Source organism: Alligator mississippiensis, chromosome 1 (assembly GCF_030867095.1).
Source record: "Alligator mississippiensis isolate rAllMis1 chromosome 1, rAllMis1, whole genome shotgun sequence".
NCBI classification, from domain to species: Eukaryota; Metazoa; Chordata; order Crocodylia; family Alligatoridae; genus Alligator; species Alligator mississippiensis.
In genome coordinates, this window is record NC_081824.1 from 465,068,808 (window position 1) to 465,088,387 (window position 19,580).

Consider the following 19,580-nt stretch of genomic DNA (forward strand, 5'->3'; position numbering starts at 1 on the left):
GTTACATTATATTTACTGTACCACAGCCACACCCAGGCAATTGAGACTCTGTCCCCACTGCGCAGGGGGCTGTATAAACTCACAGGAAAAAGATCTCCTGTTCCAAGGCACGTGTAAATGTAAATCGACAAGAGAAAGGGAACTGGAGCTCAGGAAAGCTACATGACTTACCAAAGGTCATGCAAGAATCTGTGGCAGAGCTGTGAACTGAACATAGGTCTCTCAAGTCCTGATCCTTGACTTAGTACTAAAACCCACAGCTCTAGTAGCCCTGATACTCCATTTCACTACTGCCGTTTAAAAATCACTGACCTCAGCAAGGTCGCACCAGCATAAAGTGGCTGTAGAGCAGAGAATCAGGGACGTTCATTCTGAGACTTGAACAGAAGTTTTTAGCTAGTATGACTAGGAAAAACCAGCAAGATCATCCTTCAGGCAAAACAAAGCTGAGGTTCTAGTCATTTGCAACTATTAAGGGCTTTGAGCAGAGGGTTGGACTAAATGACCTCCTGAGTTCCCTTCGAACCCTAACTTCCTATGATTCGAAGGATCCCAAGACATTCTGTATAAAAAAATGCTATCCCCAAGGCTGATCACATTCCCTTACAGTCCACATTTCTCCATTAGTCTTCCACTTTCAACTGGATAGAATAATATTCTGCACTTCCTGTCCTAAAGTGCAGTATAGCAGCAATGGGCACTGCTAAAACACTTTGGTGAAGTAGAAATGAGCCCTCATAGATCTTTTACCTACTTCACAAGCTGCCAGGTGTAGTTAATCCAGTTTTGAAAGTACTTTAAGATCTTTGGTTGAAAGGCCCTATAGGAGTTGCCAAGTATTGTGGTGAAGTAGTGTGTGGCGGCACCTGTCCGCACATGCGTGGGCATCCTACTGCCCTTGGCTGCATAGAGTCCAAACTGATCATCTGTGTGGCATATGCCCTCTATGGCTAGGAACGGATGGAGATTCTCCTCTAGCAATAGGGTTCCCTTTTAGTGTAGGAGGTCTCAGGACATACTCCTGCTGTCACCACATTGGTGTGCATCATTGCGCCCACTACAAAAAGCGTGACACCTAGAGATCTGTTCTATCACTATGACCATCCACTTGGATTTTCAGTCTTTTGCCAGACCCTTCCCTACTGCAGTCCCAAGGATATTTTAGCTAAGTTTTCCTTCTCTGCAGTGATGCTGTACTGAATCCTTGCTGCTAGATGCCCTTAGGGTCCAGTTCACTCCTTTGAAATTCCTGATGTTTGAAACGGTGTTCTGACATCTAGCTGGGACATCTGTCTTCCATCAAGATGGGTCCATCAGCATTAAGTGTCAAGATTAGATCCATCCACATTTTACTCTGCCCCTGTCTAGACAGATTCAGTCTCCCAAGTCAAGCTTCTTAACATGAAGAACAATAATTTTCCTTCACACAACAGTTTTTCCATACAGGTTTTCACAGACTTAAAAACACTGACCAGTTTAGTCATCGACACCCCCATCAGTAGCCATCACATTTTACAGACGGACTAGGAAACTGAGGCAGGGGTAAGTTAAGTGACTTCAAATCACAGAATCATGGAAAATTAGGGATGGAAGGAACTTCAAGAGGTTATCTAGTCCAACCCCCTCCTCAAAGCAGGACAATCCCCAACTAGATCATCCCAGCCAAGGCTTTGTCTACCCGAGTCCTAAAAAGGATGGAGGCTATTCCAGGGCTTTGCTGCCCTACTAGTGACAAACCTAAGCTTCCCAGATATCAAACCTAAGCTTTCCTTGCTGCAACTTGAGACTATTGTGTCTTGTCCTGTTATCTGCCACCACTTGCCCTGGGTCACAGAGCAGGGAATAGAAAGCAGAGCTTGCCTGAACCACTAAGCTATGCTCATCTGGGATGTTTTCATCCTCCTTGGATACCCAAGCTGTGCTATACCTTCCTCCCTAGCAAGGCAATCTAGCCCACCCTAGCAGGCAGCAACCAGCCTGCTGCACTGCTGCTCTGCCTTACTGCTGTGCTCCAGGCCCCTTCGACTCTGCATCACTGGGCCTGGTCATAATCCACCCTTCAGCCCCAAGCCCTTTCTGTCACTCTTTCTAAGACAGTAAACAAGTCACTTCTGTCAGGCTTGCTTTTTCCTTGAGATACTTACAGGATAAAGCTCTCTCCTCTCCCTTAAGATGTCTCTCTTCCTTTATCCAGATAAAGCACCTGCCTAGGCCAGGCTCAGAGCACCACGCCCCCGACCGAAGAGGACGGATGTGAAAGTCTGAGGTCGAGGCTCTTTGCTAGAAGCCATCAGAAGCTCCAGGGTGCCGCTCCCTGCGGTGCCGCAGCTGAGAAAAGGAGATGCCTTCAGAACTAGATACGTCATGCGTTTCCCACCCCAATTTGCCTTCAGCCCACACAGACCTCTTGGCCTCTACCCCCCAAGCCCCAGAGGCTAGGGCCCTGCCCAAAAACTCGAGGGAGCTGGATGCAAGAAAGCCTGTCTCCCTTCAAGGGTGTTTGCACCAAAAAGCTTGCAAAGAAGAATTCTTCCAACTGTTTGAATTGGTCTAATAAAAAACATCACATTTACCCAAAGAACCTTGTTGGCCTATGTCCTTAGATCAACACAGCTACAACCTATACCCCACCGCCCTTCAAGCCGCACGCCCCTTAGGAATGCCCTGTGGGTGCATCCCCCAGGCCTGGCAGGTGGCAGGGGGCACTTGGGCCAGCAGCCCTGCCCTCTCGCAGCCACACCAGCCCTCCTGAAGTCCCTTCCAACCCTCATTTTCCATGATTTGCAACGGTCATAGGCTGGCGCACGATGACCCGCTACCAGCAGAGCCCAGGATTGTGGGAGCAGAAGCAGGGCCACATCTGGACACCCTTGGTGGAGCTGAGGAACACCCCTGGGGGCAAATGCATCCCTGCTCCCTCCCCAGATGTGCACTGCTAGCTCCAGGCAGCCATGGGGGGGATGCCCAGGCGCTGCCGCTTTGCCCTGGCCGCAGAGATGGGGTCCCCGCCCTGCCCTTACCTACAGGCGCAGCCCGCACCGGCCAGCAGCGCCTACTCCCAGCTGCGCCGCGCTGCGGCGGCTGCGGCCCCTTTAAGGCCAGCGGAGGCGCGGCTCTTGCCCCGCGGGGGTTGCCGGGACATGTAGTCCCGCAGCCGCCGGGCGCCCCGCGGTGGAGCCCGGGGGAACTACAAGTCCCAGGGGTGGCCGCGGCCGCGTTCCCGCTCCGCCTCCTCCCGGGCTGCTGCCCCGGGCTCGGCTCCAGCGCCGGGAGAGGGGTCGGCGGAGCAGGTGGGTGCGGAGGGCAGTGGCGGGGGGGGGTAGCTCATGTACCATGGCCCCTGGCTGGAGGGGCATCTTCAGCCCATTCTACAGACGGGGAGACTGAGGCACAGAATGGTCAAGGGGGTATCTTCCTCAGGCCCATCCTACAGAAGGGAAGACTGAGGCATAGAGCGGTCAAGGGGGGCATCTTCCCCAGGCCCATCCTACAGAAGGGAAGACTGAGGCATAGAGCGGTCAAGGGGGGCATCTTCCCCAGGCCCATCCTACAGAAGGGAAGACTGAGGCATAGAGCGGTCAAGGGGGGCATCTTCCCCAGGCCCATTCCACAGAAGGGAAGACTGAGGCATAGAGCGGTCAAGGGGGGCATCTTCCCCAGGCCCATCCTACAGGAGGGAAGACTGCGGCACAGAGCAGTCAAGGTGGGGGGGCATGTTCCCCAGGCCCAACTACAGAAGGGGAGACTGAGGCATCGAGCGGTCAATGGGGGCATCTTCCCCAGGTTCATCTACAGAAGAGGAGACTTAAACACAGAGCAGTTGACGGGGGGATATCTTCCCCAGGCCCATCCTACAGAAGGGGAGACTGAGGCATAGAGCAGTCAAGGGGGGCACCTTCCCCAGGCCCATTCCACAGAAAGGAAAAATGAGCCACAGAGCAGTCAGAGGGTTGAGGGGGCATCTTCCTTAGCCCATTCTGCAGAAGGGGAAACTGAGGCAGAGAGGTCAAGGCACCTGGCTCAGGTCAGCTGCCAAGAAAGAGCCCACAAGTCATAATTTCCCATGGCTAAAGGGTTGGGCAGTGCTGAGGCTAGGTGGGCGAGGTGCCTGTGGCTCAAGGGAACTGTGAGTGCGCCGGTCTGTGCTGATGTTTCGAGAGCTTTGGGGTCCTCGCTGTCACCCCCAGCCCCTGACTGGCCTGTACGGACTGCAGAGTGATCGTGCTGCCCCTTCCTGCTGTGGGAAGGAGAAAGGGAGCCAATCCCTTAGCATATGCGGAGGGTTTAATTTGGCAAGTGGCTGCTGCTTTCTTAAGGGTTTGATTCTCTAGTGAAGGCCTGGCTGGTCTGTCTGCACGTCCTCCCCAGCCTGCACAGGCCTCTGCTTGCATTCGGGACACGCAGGCAATTCGTTTGCCTTTAGCCTGTCCACTGAGCTCCAGTTCTCAGCAAGAATCGCCAGTGCTGTTTCCTGGACAGACTGCAGCCTCTGGAAGATGATGCTTTAAAGCAGTATTTTTTTTACGCACGCCTTTTTGGCACAGATGGAGTGGCTGTTCCCAGTGGTACAGAGTGGGATTGAGGAGTGGGGCCAAAGGAGTCGGGACCGTTATGAAATGATTGCTCCCCTCGTTCATGTTGCTTTGAGGTTTTTCTGGCAATGAACTCTCTACAGGCCTGCCTAGAGAGAGGACTTTCCAAGATGAAATCTTGGAAATACCCACATTTCCCCCCAGCGTATTACTCCATGTTACAACAGAAAACAGATTGATGGCAGCCCTCCCATTGAGTCAGGACAGGGAGGGTGGTGATATCCCTCTTCATACCTGCTGAGAGATTGCAACCGCCCATCCCCACAAACTGAGATCATATCTATGTCGCTATACTCATGCATTGAGTCAGAAAAGAGGCGAGCCTTTCTGGCCTTGAAAATCCCACTTTTATAATGTCAAACTTACCCCAAGAGGCACTCCTAGTTTTAACCAAGCAGTTAACCACCAGGCCCTGTCTTTCACATTGTCTCGGTGGAAATATTTTTCTTCCTACCCTGCAGCACTACAAGGAGAGAATGTGGGTTTTCCACAATGAACTTAATCAAGATAAGCACATACAAATGCATAGTAAAGCCCACGCTCCAGAACTGAGACAGCAATGAGTGGGTGGCCCAACCACCGATACCTGCCAGTCCTGTTAAGCTATTCTCTGCAGATTGTGTTTTAACTCCTTTTTTATATCTTCCCGCTGCCCTGAAACCTGGAGGTCACTGCTGTTTGGTAGTGGTTAGGCAAGGGGTGAGCTAAGTCTCAGGTATGTTCATTTTGTTTCTCCCCACCTCCCTTTGTGGTTACTCCGTTTTGTCAACCCATTGCAGTTTTTCTCATTAGCTGCGCTGTAAGCTGTCCGGGGCTGCCTTTTAGATTATTCTTTACTTCCCCAATCTCTCACTGGGACCTCTAGTAATAATAATATGGTCCTGAAGAAGGACTAGGAATGAAATATGTTCAAAGACAGCGATAGCTGAAGTAGGGAAACAGGCTGGTGCTATTTGGTATGACCAGATCTCAGCTTCAACGCAAATGGACATTGTTCATGGTATTTTGTAGGTATTGGAATTTTTCGTTGAATCTGAAATGGACTATTGCACAGTCTTAACTGTGACTTAGTCTCAGACCTCTGGCAGCAAGGGACATGTTAATGAATGTTAAAGCAAAATGAAGCCTGTAAGAGTCAAGTCAAGTCAGTCCCAAGGTCACTGTGGCCATTGGGGCACTTTAGATGCTGTTACAACCTTCCTTCACCCTATTCTGTGTTTAGCTAGATTTGTGCAGTCTCGCAATTGAAGCCCCAAGTCCTTAATATTGGTTCCCCAACTCTTCTTTTTCTCTTTCCCTCCACTGTGCCCTGCATTACGGTGTTGGCAAGGGTGTCCAAAGCATTGCAGCTTCCTTCGTTGCACAGCCTCCAACAGTGGTTCATAGGTTCCAATTTCTTGATTGATTTGCTGCTTGACAGACTCATTAGCTCGGTGCTCAGTGTACGAGACTGAGCACATTTAAGAGCAAGTGAGTAATACATGAGAAAAGTGAGAAACCTTGGGCTTGTCATCCAAATCAGAACAAGCATAATGTAGGGGGAAGTGCCTTGGACAACCAGAAAGGCCTGCATATTTCACCTGGATGTACTCAAGAGAAAGAAACCCTATTCCAGCACTTTGAACAACCAAGCTTACTTGTCGATCCATATTTAATGTCTTTAGCTGCCAGTGAACAGGTGCACAGAATTTTTTCCACAGTTGCCTGTTAAATGGAAACAGCTCATCCCCTGCTAGTGGAGAAATATTTTCTATAATACATTTCCTAGCTTCTCTTTTGTCCCAACTTTACTAAAATTACCCAAGCAACTGGGATTCCACTAGTTCCCTTGGCATTATTCCAAAGGCAGATAGATCTCTTCTTCCCGATGCGTAGCATAAATGTTTCATGCCTTATTTTCAGTTTATTGCCACTAGTAATTCTACATTGCAGCACCCTAAATAATTAATCTCCCTGTTTGTTGTACATAGGCTTAGCAAACCATCTGGAACACCTTGGTCTTCTCTTAACCAAGCTGCACATCTTTAATTCTCTTAACTTTTCGGTGTAATCTGATCTCTCTCATTTTGCTGCTCTGGATTTAATTTCTTTTGCCCCAAATGAAACACCATGTAATCAGCCTGTTTCTATTTATTCTGTGGTACCCAAGCAGCCCAAAGTGACATTGGTCACTATTTCCTGCTATACCACCTTGCAAATTAATGTTCATTTTTGTCTCTCACAGGATCCAGGGAAACCTTTCAAATTTCTACCTCCCAGCAAATGCCTGTGTTGGGGACTGTTTGTCCCTAGCCATGCTGCTTTACACTGTCAAATCAAAACCTCACTTGACTTCCTAATCTAATTAATTTCCTTTCACAACATTTCTTTGCCTTCAGCCTTCATTGAGATTTACAACTCCTCTTAAGCTTTTATCATTCCCCACATCATCAATGGGGCTGTTAAAAAGGACCGTCAACATTGTGACGGCATGCAGCTAGACACCTCTTCCCAACTGGCTGTTTCAAAGTGGACTGATTGAAATCATAGTGATCTGAATCACCAGTGTGATCAGCAAGAAAATGTTCTTTTAATAACTGATTCTAATGTTGTTTTGCAGTTGTTCTTTCTGCATGAAATTCTGTTTCCCTATGCGTGCCTATATGACGGTTTTCCAGCTGCTTAGGTGGTATTTTGGGCACTCATGGACAAGCTGAGATTTGTCCACCTGCCGCAGGTTAGAGTTGTCTTCTTTTGAGGCAATATGCCTTGTATTTGTGTGAATAGGTTTAGGAATAGGTTAGACAAAGACTTGGATGGGATAGTTTAGTTGGGGGTGATCCTGCCTCGAACAGGGGGCTGTACTAGATGACCTCCAGAGGTCCCTTCCAGCCCTACTTTTCTATGATTTGATGAGTCTGTTATCCCTGCCTGTTGCACATAGACTGAGCATGTACAGAACATGACGCACTAGCTGGTCAGTCAGTGAAGTGGGGGATATGCACTGGGTTTTGGTTATCTTTGGCTGCCAGACAAAGAGATCTGTCCTGTTCAAGGAACATTGTGAAGATGGGAAATGCTTTAAGTAACTCAGTTAAAGTCAGGGGCAGGCAAAATACAGCCTGTGGGCTGAATCCAACCTGCCAGGCAATTCTATCCAGCTTATGGGGCCTCTCCACAAGCCAAAAAAATTATCACGGGCCCTGGCCCTCGGCAATGGCAATGAAAGCCATTGCCTCCATGCAGGTGAGGCTCTGGCTGTTAAACACCCATCCCTCACCCCAGCCTGGCTTCACCTGCCACCAGCCCCAAGAGAGGGGATCCTGGAGACAAGAAGCTTCTGCCTGGCAGGGGCTTTTGCTTAGTTACCCCATAGCTGTTCCCCAGCCCTCACTCCCTGGGAGTGTGGAAATTCAGGTAAGGGCCCCATCGGGCTGGGGGCCAGGGACTCCTGTTGGGGGAAAGTGGGTCGGGAGCATGGGGAGCCAGGCTGGCCTACCACGCTGCCACTATGTGTAGCCAAGGGCTCGGGCAGGAGTGCAAGAGCTGCACGGGATGGAGCTTGGTGGGGCTGGCCCTGCACCCTGCCACCATGTGCTGCCAGAGACGTGAGTGGGAGTGCTATGGGGCCAGGCCAGGCTGGCCCCACGTGCTGCCGCCCCATATAGCCAGGGACCTGGATGGGAGTGTGGGGAGCTGCATGTTATGGGTCCGGGTGGGGCTGGCCCTGCACACTGCCACCACATATGGCTGGGGACTTAGGTGGGGAGCTGCATGCCATGGGACCAGGTCGGGATGGTCCTGCACACTGCTGCTGTGTGCAGCCGAGGACTCAGGTGGGAGCACGGGAGCTGCATGCTATGGGGTAGGGCTGGCTCCAGATGTTGGTACCACATGCAGGGACTGATATGCTCCAGGAACTCCAAGGACAGCCCCCCCGCAACACCCCGCTACCCCCCACACTGTACACCCACATGCCCCACCATACCCACACACACGTCCATTCCCTCCCACACTTAGAGTCTAAGTAACTTGGCTCATTGCATGTAATCCCACTTTATAAGCCACAACTGTCTGTAGAACAAGAGGGGAAACAATCTGCAATCTTTATCCATTTGGGGGGCAACTGAGAGAGAGCAGATTTAGGCTAGATATCAGGAAAAACTTCTTTACAGTAAGGGTGACCAAAATTTGGAATGGGCTTTCAAGGGAGGTGGTGCACTTTCCCACCTTGGGGGTCTTCAAGAGAAGGCTGGATAGGCATCTGGCTGGGGTCATCTGACCCCAGCACTCTTTCCTGCCCAGGCAGGGGATTGGACTCAATGATCTGTTGAGGTCCCTTCTGACCCTAGCATTTGTGAATCTATGAATTGTCACTTTTACAGTCTTTGGAGGGCTGTAAAATACATATAGCTCCTGGAAGACAGAATAAAATATTTATGTGCAGAACAAATATATCTCAAGGTACGTTTGTGCTGTAATATAGCATAGAAATACCTGGGCTTGTTTTAAATGAGCTGGCTTCAGAAGCTAGCAAACAGAACAGTCTAACCACAGGAACACAGAGCTCAGCGTGGGCCAAGACCCACCTGAGAAGTAGGTTATATTTGTGCTCTGCGATGTAGTATAACCATGGGCTTGGAAGGGACCTTCTTCAGAGTTGAGCATATTTAGTCTCTGTAGTCCATATCTCTTCACTACTGAGATTGGCAATAAAAGGGCCAGTTAGGGATAGGGAATTTTTTGTGTCCAACAGAGTCAATGGACAGAAACTCCCTAGCCCCTCCCATTTATCCAAAGATACCAAAGAGCTGTTAGGTTAAAACCTGGGGTGGATGAAAAGCAATGACTGAGGGCTAAAGAGCTATAAAAGCTATTACTGAACCATCCATGGGGCCTTTACATTATAACTCTGGACAGTCATGCCAAAGTAAAAGGTTGTAGCCCACAAATTGAACAAAACCCATCATGTTTTCCCCTTTAGCAACTCAATGGACCAGCAAAGAGCATAAGAGAGCCACTAACATATTGATCACATACAACAAATGGGCCCCTTCTCTCTGGGTTCTGTGCAGTGGGACACAGGGAATCTCTCTTTGCTGATCGATCCAGGTAACAAAATCTGGTTGAGGCTGATCATATGGACATTGATGTTCATTCATAACATGTTTTTTTACATCCCAATCATAAGCCCTTAGGGAAAAACATATGTCAGTTGATTGAATGGCAGAACCAGGCCAGGTCAGCTCTGTGTGTTGATCTATTTTATTCATCTTCTCAGTCTCTATGAGCAGTGGAATGTACTGACTCTTCAGAGGAGACTGGGGTAATGTTGGAAAATAACAGTTTTATCCTATACCTGGTTTTTCCCAGGACTTGCCTTTTTAGGGTTAATAACAGGAATGTGTCTTCAGGTGCTCTTGGGTTTGTAGGGTGTGTGCGAGTGAGAGAGAGATATTCCAATGCCCTTATTACTCAACAGAAAATATATGCAGGTTGTCCTTCAGCTCCAGATATGCATAGGCATCTAACCTGGCACTCCAGAGACTTGAAGATCTAGGATATGCACAAGCAGATCTGATCCCCTCCAACTGTTGCTGTGCAGTGGCATCTGTGTTACAGGCTAATCTTTTTCTTCTTGTGTCCCCATCAATAAACTAGATGTTTTTCCAGAATCTTGCACAAGCGATGGCTGTTTCTGTTGCTGCAGCGAAGTCCTTCTTCCTACAGGTCTCACCAAGGAGTCGGCAAAACGAGCAGGTTCTCCATGGTCTGCACTTCACCGCGCTCACATGTATTCATGTCATTAGAGTAGCCCCATTTGATCATGTTTTGATCTTCCAGTTTGTGTGCACTTGCAGTTCAGGCATCGCCACGTTGACCAGTCTGTATCAGCCCCCCTGGGAAAGTCCTCCTGGGGTTCCGGGTCCATTTCAGGGCAGCTGGTTGCACCTAATCTTTCCTTCCATAACCTCAGTTATGCCCTGCCAGCTGTCATGTCCAAGAGTGCAATAGTGGTCCCACAATTCTCTCTCGCTTTAAGCCATTTGATTACATTTGCTTGCCACAGATGAATGGAATGGAAATATGGGGAGGAATATTATTTTTGACTTTGGCAATAGCTGGTAAAGAGAACTGGTTTCTCTTCTGGGCTCTTTCGCTATTTTTCTCTGTGACCTTGGAGAAGTTGCTTAGGTCAATCTTTTAAGTGTGTCTGTTGATGAGAGTGCTAAATTTGGGATACTTGGGACCTTTTTTGGAAGTGCTCGGTATCTGGTGTTGCCAATTGAAGTTGCAGGTGCTTAGGGGATAGTCAAAATCAAGTACACCGTGTCTTGCGTTAGGCACCCAGGATCTGAAAACTTCTCTCATCTTTAATTTTCTCCACTGTGAAATGAGTATTATAATATAGCCTGTCTCTCTAGGATGTGGTGAGCCTCAGATGTCCTTTGATGAAAGACACGCCAAGCACTATTACTCTGTTTGTTAGTAGCTAGCAGAGAATTGATATTACAGACTGTAACACGATTATGTCCTCCTTATCCGTGGGAATGTGACTACCAATCCAATAACGGGGACATGATGCCCCTGTTTGCTCTGTAACTAGTCACTGAAATGCCTGCACTTCAGTTTATTCTGAAGGGAGCCATTTGGCAGCCATCTATGGAACGACCACACTTACTGCAGCAAGAGCTACTTTGTGCCCTGTAAACAGACGCTGATGGTCTATGTGGGTTTTCTGCTGATTGTGAAAGATTCCTTTTAAGTGTGTTTGAAAGATATGAAGAGCAAGGCAGGGGAGCCATTGATTGGGCTGAGCTCAGCACACAGCTAAGAAAAAGAACATGAGACCAAGCAAAAGATATTCAGGCTAAGGGCCAGATTCTCAGCTGGTCGAAGTTGTGTCTCAGCTGACTGCTGCTCTGAATTACATCAACTGAGGACTGATTTCTGTTATGGTTTCTACTTCTATTTCTGGTTTTCATTATAATAACTGCAGTATGTCTATTTGATAAATTAAAGTTTTTCACCCAAAGTGACGAACAAGAACACCTAAATGTGTAGTATTGGATTTTTTTTCCTAGGGTTATTCCCAGCACTGCAACTCTTCCATCATGTCTGACCCGATAACACTCAATGTTGGAGGAAAACTCTACACCACTTCCCTTTCCACGCTGACTAGTTTTCCAGACTCCATGCTAGGAGCCATGTTTAGTGGGAAGATGCCGACTAAGAAGGATAGCCAAGGCAACTGCTTCATCGACAGGGATGGCAAAGTCTTCCGTTACATCCTGAACTTCTTGAGAACATCCCACTTGGACCTCCCAGACGACTACCAGGAGATGGGCTTGCTTCGGCGGGAGGCAGACTTTTACCAGATCCAGCCGCTGATTGAGGCTTTGCAGGAGAAGGAGGTGGAGCTGTCCAAAGCTGAGAAGAATGCCATGCTCAACATCACCCTGGATCAGAGGACACAAACGGTTCATTTTACCGTGCGAGAAGCTCCCCAGATCTACAGCCTGTCATCCTCCAACATGGAAGTGTTCAATGCCCACATCTTTAGCACATCATGTCTGTTCCTGAAGCTCCTTGGCTCCAAACTTTACTACTGCTTCAATGGCAATCTCTCTTCGATATCCAGCTACCTGCAAGACCCCAATCACTTGACCCTGGATTGGGTGGCAACTGTGGAAGGTCTTCCAGAAGAGGAATACACTAGACAGAACTTAAAGAGACTCTGGGTGGTGCCGGCTAATAAGCAAATTAATAGTTTCCAGGTATTTATTGAAGAGGTGCTAAAAATAGCTCTGAGCGATGGCTTTTGTGTGGATTCCTCCCACCCGCATGCCTCAGATTTCATGAATAATAAGATTATTCGATTAATTCGGTACAAGTAGAAAGGGCCCATTATTATGTTAACACCACAGAGGTAACTCAACACAGGTGAAGTGTTTCCTTATAAGAACCACTTCAGGACACAGCCTAATACAAAACTATGCTAATCTGGATTAAGAATCACTAACTGGGAGTTGATTTTTCCTTTAATATACTTACCATCATGACCTTTCAGAATGTCCATGTTTTGGATGAAAGGGATGTCATCTGGTGGCTTGAATCAAGGACTGGGTATTGAGAAGTCCTTGTTTCTGCCTCCTCTAACTCGCTGTGTAACTGTGGTCGGGTCACTTAATCTTTCTCTTCCTCAGTTTTCCTACCGGAAAACAAGGATGATGGTACTCAGCCTATCTTGTAAGGAAGCTGTGAGGCTTCAATACTCAGTGTTTGCAAACCACCCCGAAACCATCCAGTGCAATGGCACTCTAGAGCTGCAGGCTAACACTGACTTGATGTTGCACTGCCTTGCATGTTGTGTCATCTTTTGTATGAGTGCAAGGTGGGTATCAAATGCAATGAGACTAGCAGGATATAGGTTTCTGATCTCCTCCTCCCTTCCTTGCCCTCTCCACACACCCCCTACACAGGTGTATGTGGCTATGCAAAGCATGAAGAGCAGAATTGGGTCCACTGTGCTTAAACCAAAGACTTCTTTTCCCCACAGGGCTGGCTAATTTTCTTTCCCCTGCGGTAAACGTTCAGCCCTATTCTTCTGCCAGGAAAACTGAGAGATTTGTATCACAAGTAACAAATGATGCCATGGCAAGAGGAATAATGGGATCCGAGAACTGAGGAGAATGTGGGTTTTGTTTGAATTGGCTGTAGCTACTCTTAAACCAGCTGCTCCAAACCTTTTCACAGCAACCCTATTTCCAGGTTAATGACTCCTCTTCCAGTTGGCTTGTGCCCTCAGTTCTGGGTGGAGCTTGATAGACAGTAGATTTTCCTCACCCCACTATGAGTGCCCATTTGAGGTGGTGACCCCTTTGCTTGAGAAAAGCAGCAAGGATTCAGAATAGCAGAAGTCGTAACTGCATTAAAGGTGAATAGATATAGTCTCTCCTGCAATGCCATCTGTGGAGAAAGACATAGTTTATTTCAGCAGTAATTAAGAAGATGGAGAACGGCAGCCCCCCCAAAACATTCTAAATATGCTTGAGCCACTTTTACCTGTGCAGTATTGCCAACCCGCGTGATTTTTCACGTTGTTCTTAAAATCTGTGCTCCGGAGATGTGAAAAACTTAGCTCTTTCTTTTATATTTGTATATATATACATATAAGAGAGCTAAGTTTTTTCACATTCCCAAAGCACAGACTTCAAAAGAACAACGCCAAAAATCTTGAGATTTGGCAATACTGCCTGTGCCTCATCAGTTCTGTCTGGGTCCATTTGCTTGGTGGAGACATGTAGTATATTAAAAAGGGCTGTGCTTAAACATGGGTTGCCTTTTGGAATAGATCTGGTCCTTTCTAGAAGGATCTACATTCAATTTTTCTAGTTACTTTTCTTCCATAAAGACCCGATTCTCTCTTAGTCCTGCACTTTGGACCACATGCTACCAAGCCAGAACAGAAACATTTTGGGCTTCCTTGGCTCCGAGGTAAATGACTGCACAAGATGCAGGGCAGTGAAGAGCTATGGCTGGAAACAGCCAAATGCTGCTGCTAAAGACCTTGTTCACAGTATGGCAGGCAAGGTTCTTTGGGTAAATGTGATCTCTTTTATTAGACCAACGAAATAACAGGAAAAATTGTTCTTTGCAAGCTTTTGGGCACAAACACACTTCTTCAGGCATATGGAGAGTCTGCTGGTGTTTTGTGTTCTCCTTGCTCACACTATAACTTTTCATGCAGTTTGCAATCAGCTGGTAGTTCCCCAAGGTGGTAGCTCATATCTGTTGCCCTTGCAAGCATCTGAGTCTGGCAGTGGGCTCTCAAAGCAGGTTTTAACTCAAGTATTGCTTGCACTACTAAACTCTAGAAAATCTCCCATTGTCTGTCATGAGAAAAGAAGATGCTCTGGTCCAGAGGGCACCCCATAACCAGCTTTCATGCTTGGTACTCTTATTTCCTCCAGATGTTTTTTTTTTTAAACAGGCCTGTACTTTCCTGTCAAGCCAAGACTCATCCCAGTCCTAAAAGAGGACTGAAGTCCCCAGCAGAACGTTGTGCAGGAGCTGTGTCTGGTTGCTGTTATTAAAACCACGGAGATCCACGCACCTCTTGCTCTCCTCTCCGCATTTACTGTAGAGATTACAAACCAGGCAACGTCTCCCTGTGTCACTGCTAACAACTAGATGTTGCAGCAAGTGCTGCTTGTGACTTCATATGTATTACAGCCTGTTTTGAGTCAGCAGTGAACTAACACCCCAGTATGATACGGCTGACACCATGCTGCTAGAGGTTCTGTCTTTTGCATGGATGTAAAACAGAGGCCCTGACCCAGCCGTTAAAAATCACTTGGCAGCTTTCACAACATTAAGAGGATTTTAATCTGCAAGTTTTGGCCTGATTCCAAACTTGAGTAATTGAGTCCTTCCAATTTAAAAGTTATCTTGCAGTTTCAGCTGGATTGGGAAGTGTTTTTCACTCCTGAACCTAAACTGTAGTATTGCTATGTACAGTTAAACAGCAGCCACGTTCCACTTCAAAGTATGTCAGTACATGTCAGTGAGGAAGCAAGGCAGTTTTTGTGTGAATCTAGTTCATAGGATTCATTTGTATATAAGATGGATATTAATGTGTGTTAGATTATTTGGATAATGTCACATCATGTGCCTTAAAGCAAATAAGCAGACAAGGTTACCTTAGATTTAGTACTATTGGAGTCCTTAAGGGTACACTGGAACTTTATGTTGGAACTCTATGCTAGCCCCTGAGCACAGATGTCAATTTACAACTTCTCTAGCAGGCATTTTTATATGTTAAGAGCAAAGGAATAGTCAACAATAGTCCTTGGCTTTCCTGTACTTTTTTAATTCAATAGGGCTCAAGGCAGTAGGGCAGATTCCAAGCTAGCTCTGGTGAAGTCTGGCCTGATATGTCCTCGATTCTGTTTCAGCAAAAGAAATCAACATTGGTATAAGCCTATTTAAATGTGTAGCAGTGAGACGGCAGGCACCAGGAACACTGCTGTATAGATGAACACCAGCCACAGGAGCTGGAAAAGGTAGTAGCTGTACACCTCAACCTCCATCACAGGTCAGCACTGCAGATCAGGGCAGCACCCAGGTTAGATGACAAGCTGGTGACTTTGCATCATTCAGATGGTATAAATGGTACTAATGACACTACAGCTGTTAACGTTCCTCCATCCTTTTAGAGACTGTATGTAGACAGTGAAAAGGAGCTTCCTTTGCAGTGTGTCTCAAAAAAAGCAGCGAAGAGAAAGAATAGTTGTAGAAGAGAACTCCACCTCCTCTAAGAGGAAAGGGATAGGCCTGTGATAAGCAGGGATCCTGGTTTTCCTGATTTAAAAAAATCCCCAATTTTTGGTTTTAAAAAAATTACCCCCGAATCCACATTTTTCTGTGATTTTAAATGAAACACCACTAATATATATTCGATATATATATATTAGTGGTTCAAGTATTGCTTGCACTAGTAAATTGCACTATATATATATTTGATATATATTAGTGGTTCATTTTAATCACAGAAAAATGTGGATTTGGGGTTTCTTTTTTTTAACCGAAAATTGGGGATTTTTTTAAATCGGAGAAAACCAGGATCCCTAGTGATAAGGTTGTCTTGAAAGAGCATTAACCTGTAGCCAGCTCTTCAAAGAGTAGAAGATTGGAGTCTAATCTTTGATGTGATTTTCTCTGTGGCCTTGGATAAGTCACACAGCCACTTTGCCATTATGATTTCCCCTATAAAGCAGAGAGGGAAATGTTACGGGCCTCCTCAATGAGTTACAAAGCTTAATTAATTAGTGTTTGCAAAACCCATGGATTTAGGAATTCTAAGTATTAACCTCTTTAAATGGTAAGATCTAGCGGTGAGAGCTGTCTACGGGGAAAATCTCTTTCTTGTCAAAGCTGCACTTAAAAGAGGATCAAAATGAGCTGGTAAGGCTAGAAACTTAGAATGGAAATGAGATGAGACCAGTATTGGTCTAGTGAAGAAAGGCCTTGTTCACACATATACCTCTTTGATTATCCTGGTATAGTTAATACCAGAAAGCTTGTATCTGCCAGTTACACTGGTATAACTTGTAACTGTAACTCCTATTCTCTTATTTAGGAGAATAGGTTATAACAGTATAAAGCAACTTTATATCAGCAGATTTTACTAATTTACATCATTCGTGAAAACCGGATCCCTCACTGGAATAGTGAAATTCATCCAGAAAACCTGGGTAAACCTGAGCCTGACCCCTCACTGCTGTGAACCTAATGTCCCTGGCCCGTATGCAAAGTGGATGTAAAACACTATTCACTTGTGATAGAAGAGCTCACCATGGCCCTGGCTTAGAGAATCACATGCCTCAGTTCTGTTCTTGAATCCCCTGCTGACTCACCATGACTAGGTCCGGGTGCTAATACCATGCTCCAGAGCGGTGTCCTCATGCTCGCAGGTTGGCTGCAGGCAGGCTGCTCCTGAACCAGCAGCGTGGTCACACGCGTGGAGCACTTTGAGCAAGCTAATTAGCACTGCCGAGGGACAGCATCAACCTGTTGCCACGCTCATTAGCTCAAACTGTTGCACTAGGCAGACACAGCTAGCTTGCTTCTGGTTTAGGAAGTGGCCCGTCTGAAACAGCACACCACGCTTGAGGTGGCTACTCTAAAGTGGGGCAAGTTACACACAGATATAATCTGTGTGTCACAGGCTGTGCACCTCAGTTCCTCCATCTGCAGTGTGGGGATAAGTCATACTTATGTACCATAGTAAAGTGCCGAGAGACCCCCACAAAGGGAGACCGTTAGGACAGAAAAGCACCAGAGTCAGGCTAAACAGGAAATAGGGTGTGAACTAATGACACAGTGCTATCGCTAAACAGGGGTGTACATTCAGTCCAGAGGGATCTTCCACATGGAAAAGGTTATTATACAGCAGCTTATTACAGCCTAGAAAAGACCACTCTTCGAGTTCTGCACATGCCACTGGGATCATTAAACTGGCAGGTAGATGCAGTTCTGAGATGATTAAATTAAAGGGGAGACCATGGGAAAGTAGGGTCGGAAGGGACCTCAGGAGTTTATCTGGTCCAGCCCTCTGTTCAAGGAAGGTTTGTCCCTGACCAAGCCGTCCCAGCCCAGTGCCTGTCCAACCTGCCCTTGAAAATCTCCAGGAATGGAAATGATACATGAAGAGTTGCTGAGGGAACTTAATTTGTATAACTGGGGGGATTGATGGGTGTTAGCAGAAGGTAAGGGTGGGGGTTGCTACTGCCTATGATAGTAGTGAAATGAGCAGGCATGGTATCAAGTTAGAGGTGAAGTGCAAATGTGAGGACTCATCTTAAGGAGGAAGAGGGATAACTGGCCTGGATGTGTTCAGAAGTAGCTTAGAGAAAATGCTAGGAAAACTGATAAGGTTAAGGAAGATTCTGCTCCAGATGAGGGGTCTGACACCTATGATTTGTGCTAGTAATTTCATGACATTATGACTTGTGCTGGTAATTTGACAGTAGCCAGAAAGCAATGCCTGATTTGCACATGAATGTGTATCAAATGTATGCAGAGTGTCAGCTGCTTGTACTCCTCTGCCTTGATAAGTGAACAGGAACTGCTGCTTGCTTGAATTCAATAGCAATAAGCACCTGTGGTTAATCAGATTTATTCTCATGCTACCAGAAAGATGGGTATGTATTAGGTTTAAAGAGGGTGAAAGGTTTTACCTTTGGCCTAAGCTGTAAGGACTCTGCTACTAATAGTGTTTTGTAAACTAAACCCAGGATCTTTTCATGCACTGATGCTTCCCAGACAAAGGAGAAGCTATGAAAGTGATTGTTGCTTTTACAGATTCCATTAAACTTAATGTGTAGAAAATGCTACTTGTTTGTTTTAAAACATGTAACTTTCCTAATACAGCAGGCCAAATGCAGAGCCACCCACAAAAATGGCCAAACGCGTACAGTGCAAAAGCAGTGTTCATATGTATCCCTTTCCAGCCAAAGTCCTCTGCATTAATTATTCTAGACAGGACTCTACCTACCATACCAAGAGTGCATATGAGCATAAACATGCAGACTTAACCTTACAGGGAAGGCCTCTAATGTGGAGAGTCTGAGGAGCGAGTGGCCTGCCTCCCTGTATATTCTGGAGAAAACCAAGAGCCATGGATGGAAAATATTCCCTCCTTATTTTCTTACTGCTGGCTGTAGGATTTTCCATTTGGTCAGAATTTGGTTCTGCATTTGCTGTGATAACTATGTTTGACTAGATAAAACACTGTCTTTTCTTAAGTTTCCTCTACCCCTTACACAAGTCTTGTAGGACTTTTACTTTTGTTTTCTACTGTTTAGTCTTCAACTGTATCTCTTCCAAACGACACAATTAAAGTGTGCTTTAAAAACAAGGTGATAATATATGATGACTGATGCACTAAACACTGTGCTGGCCATCAGTTTGTTTGCTGAACAGAATGCAATGTTGTTTTCTGCAATGATAGCTTGTTTCTCTCTAGAACTTTATAAAATACATGATCGCAGCACTGTCATCCGGAATTCACTGTTGCCAAGAGCTACACCAGGAACTGCAGATCCCTACCAAGAACAGCATGCATACCCATTGAGAGCATTGTGCATGAAGGTGAACTACCAGCCACCTTAAACAATAACCAGGCCATGTTGGCTGCGTTGGTCTATTTAAGCTTAGACCAATTATTATTTGAACAGCTTAGTTCTTTAGTGGAAACTTCTATAAAGATGCGACGTTACAGCTGTTTAACTAAAGCTTCTTCATAGTTCCAGAATTTGAACAAGGAGCCACATAATGTTAATGTGGAGATGTTGCCTTACAGGGAAAAAAGCAGTTATAATTATTAATTATATTAATGCAGCACCCACATGCTGTTTCCAAAACACATAATAAGACAAGAAGTCCTTGCTACAAAGTTGCTCACAAGACAGCACACATAGTATCACCCTCCTAAGCAAGTCTTGG

The 19,580-nt window shown here is 46.3% G+C and overlaps 2 protein-coding genes across 6 annotated transcripts in view; one reads left to right on the forward strand and one right to left on the reverse strand.

The window, feature by feature from the left end:
* Window positions 1-3,084, reverse strand: part of USP35 (ubiquitin specific peptidase 35) — a 33,229-nt gene extending 30,145 nt beyond the window's left edge. For 2 of the 4 annotated variants that reach the window (XM_019493593.2, XM_006272431.4), the window contains exons 1-2: window positions 3,021-3,084; window positions 2,145-2,328 (exon numbers count right to left, since the gene is read on the reverse strand). The gene's annotated coding sequence lies outside the window, so the exon portion shown is untranslated. The remainder of the gene's footprint in view (window positions 1-2,144; window positions 2,329-3,020) is intronic. The other 2 variants (XM_019493592.2, XM_059722200.1) reach the window with 2 other exon arrangements.
* Window positions 3,085-3,213: 129 nt separating this feature from the next.
* KCTD21 (potassium channel tetramerization domain containing 21) lies at window positions 3,214-18,995 on the forward strand. Of its 2 annotated transcripts, XM_019493602.2 has the most exons (3): window positions 3,214-3,290; window positions 11,657-12,349; window positions 14,566-18,995. In XM_019493602.2, exons 2-3 carry the CDS (start codon window positions 11,687-11,689, stop codon window positions 14,605-14,607), a joined length of 705 nt encoding a protein of 234 aa, XP_019349147.1. In that variant the 5' UTR covers window positions 3,214-3,290; window positions 11,657-11,686; the 3' UTR covers window positions 14,608-18,995. The 2 variants fall into 2 exon arrangements, with proteins under 2 accessions (XP_019349147.1, XP_006272496.1); XM_006272434.4 differs by having other exon boundaries at window positions 11,657-18,995.
* Window positions 18,996-19,580: the final 585 nt, after the last annotated feature.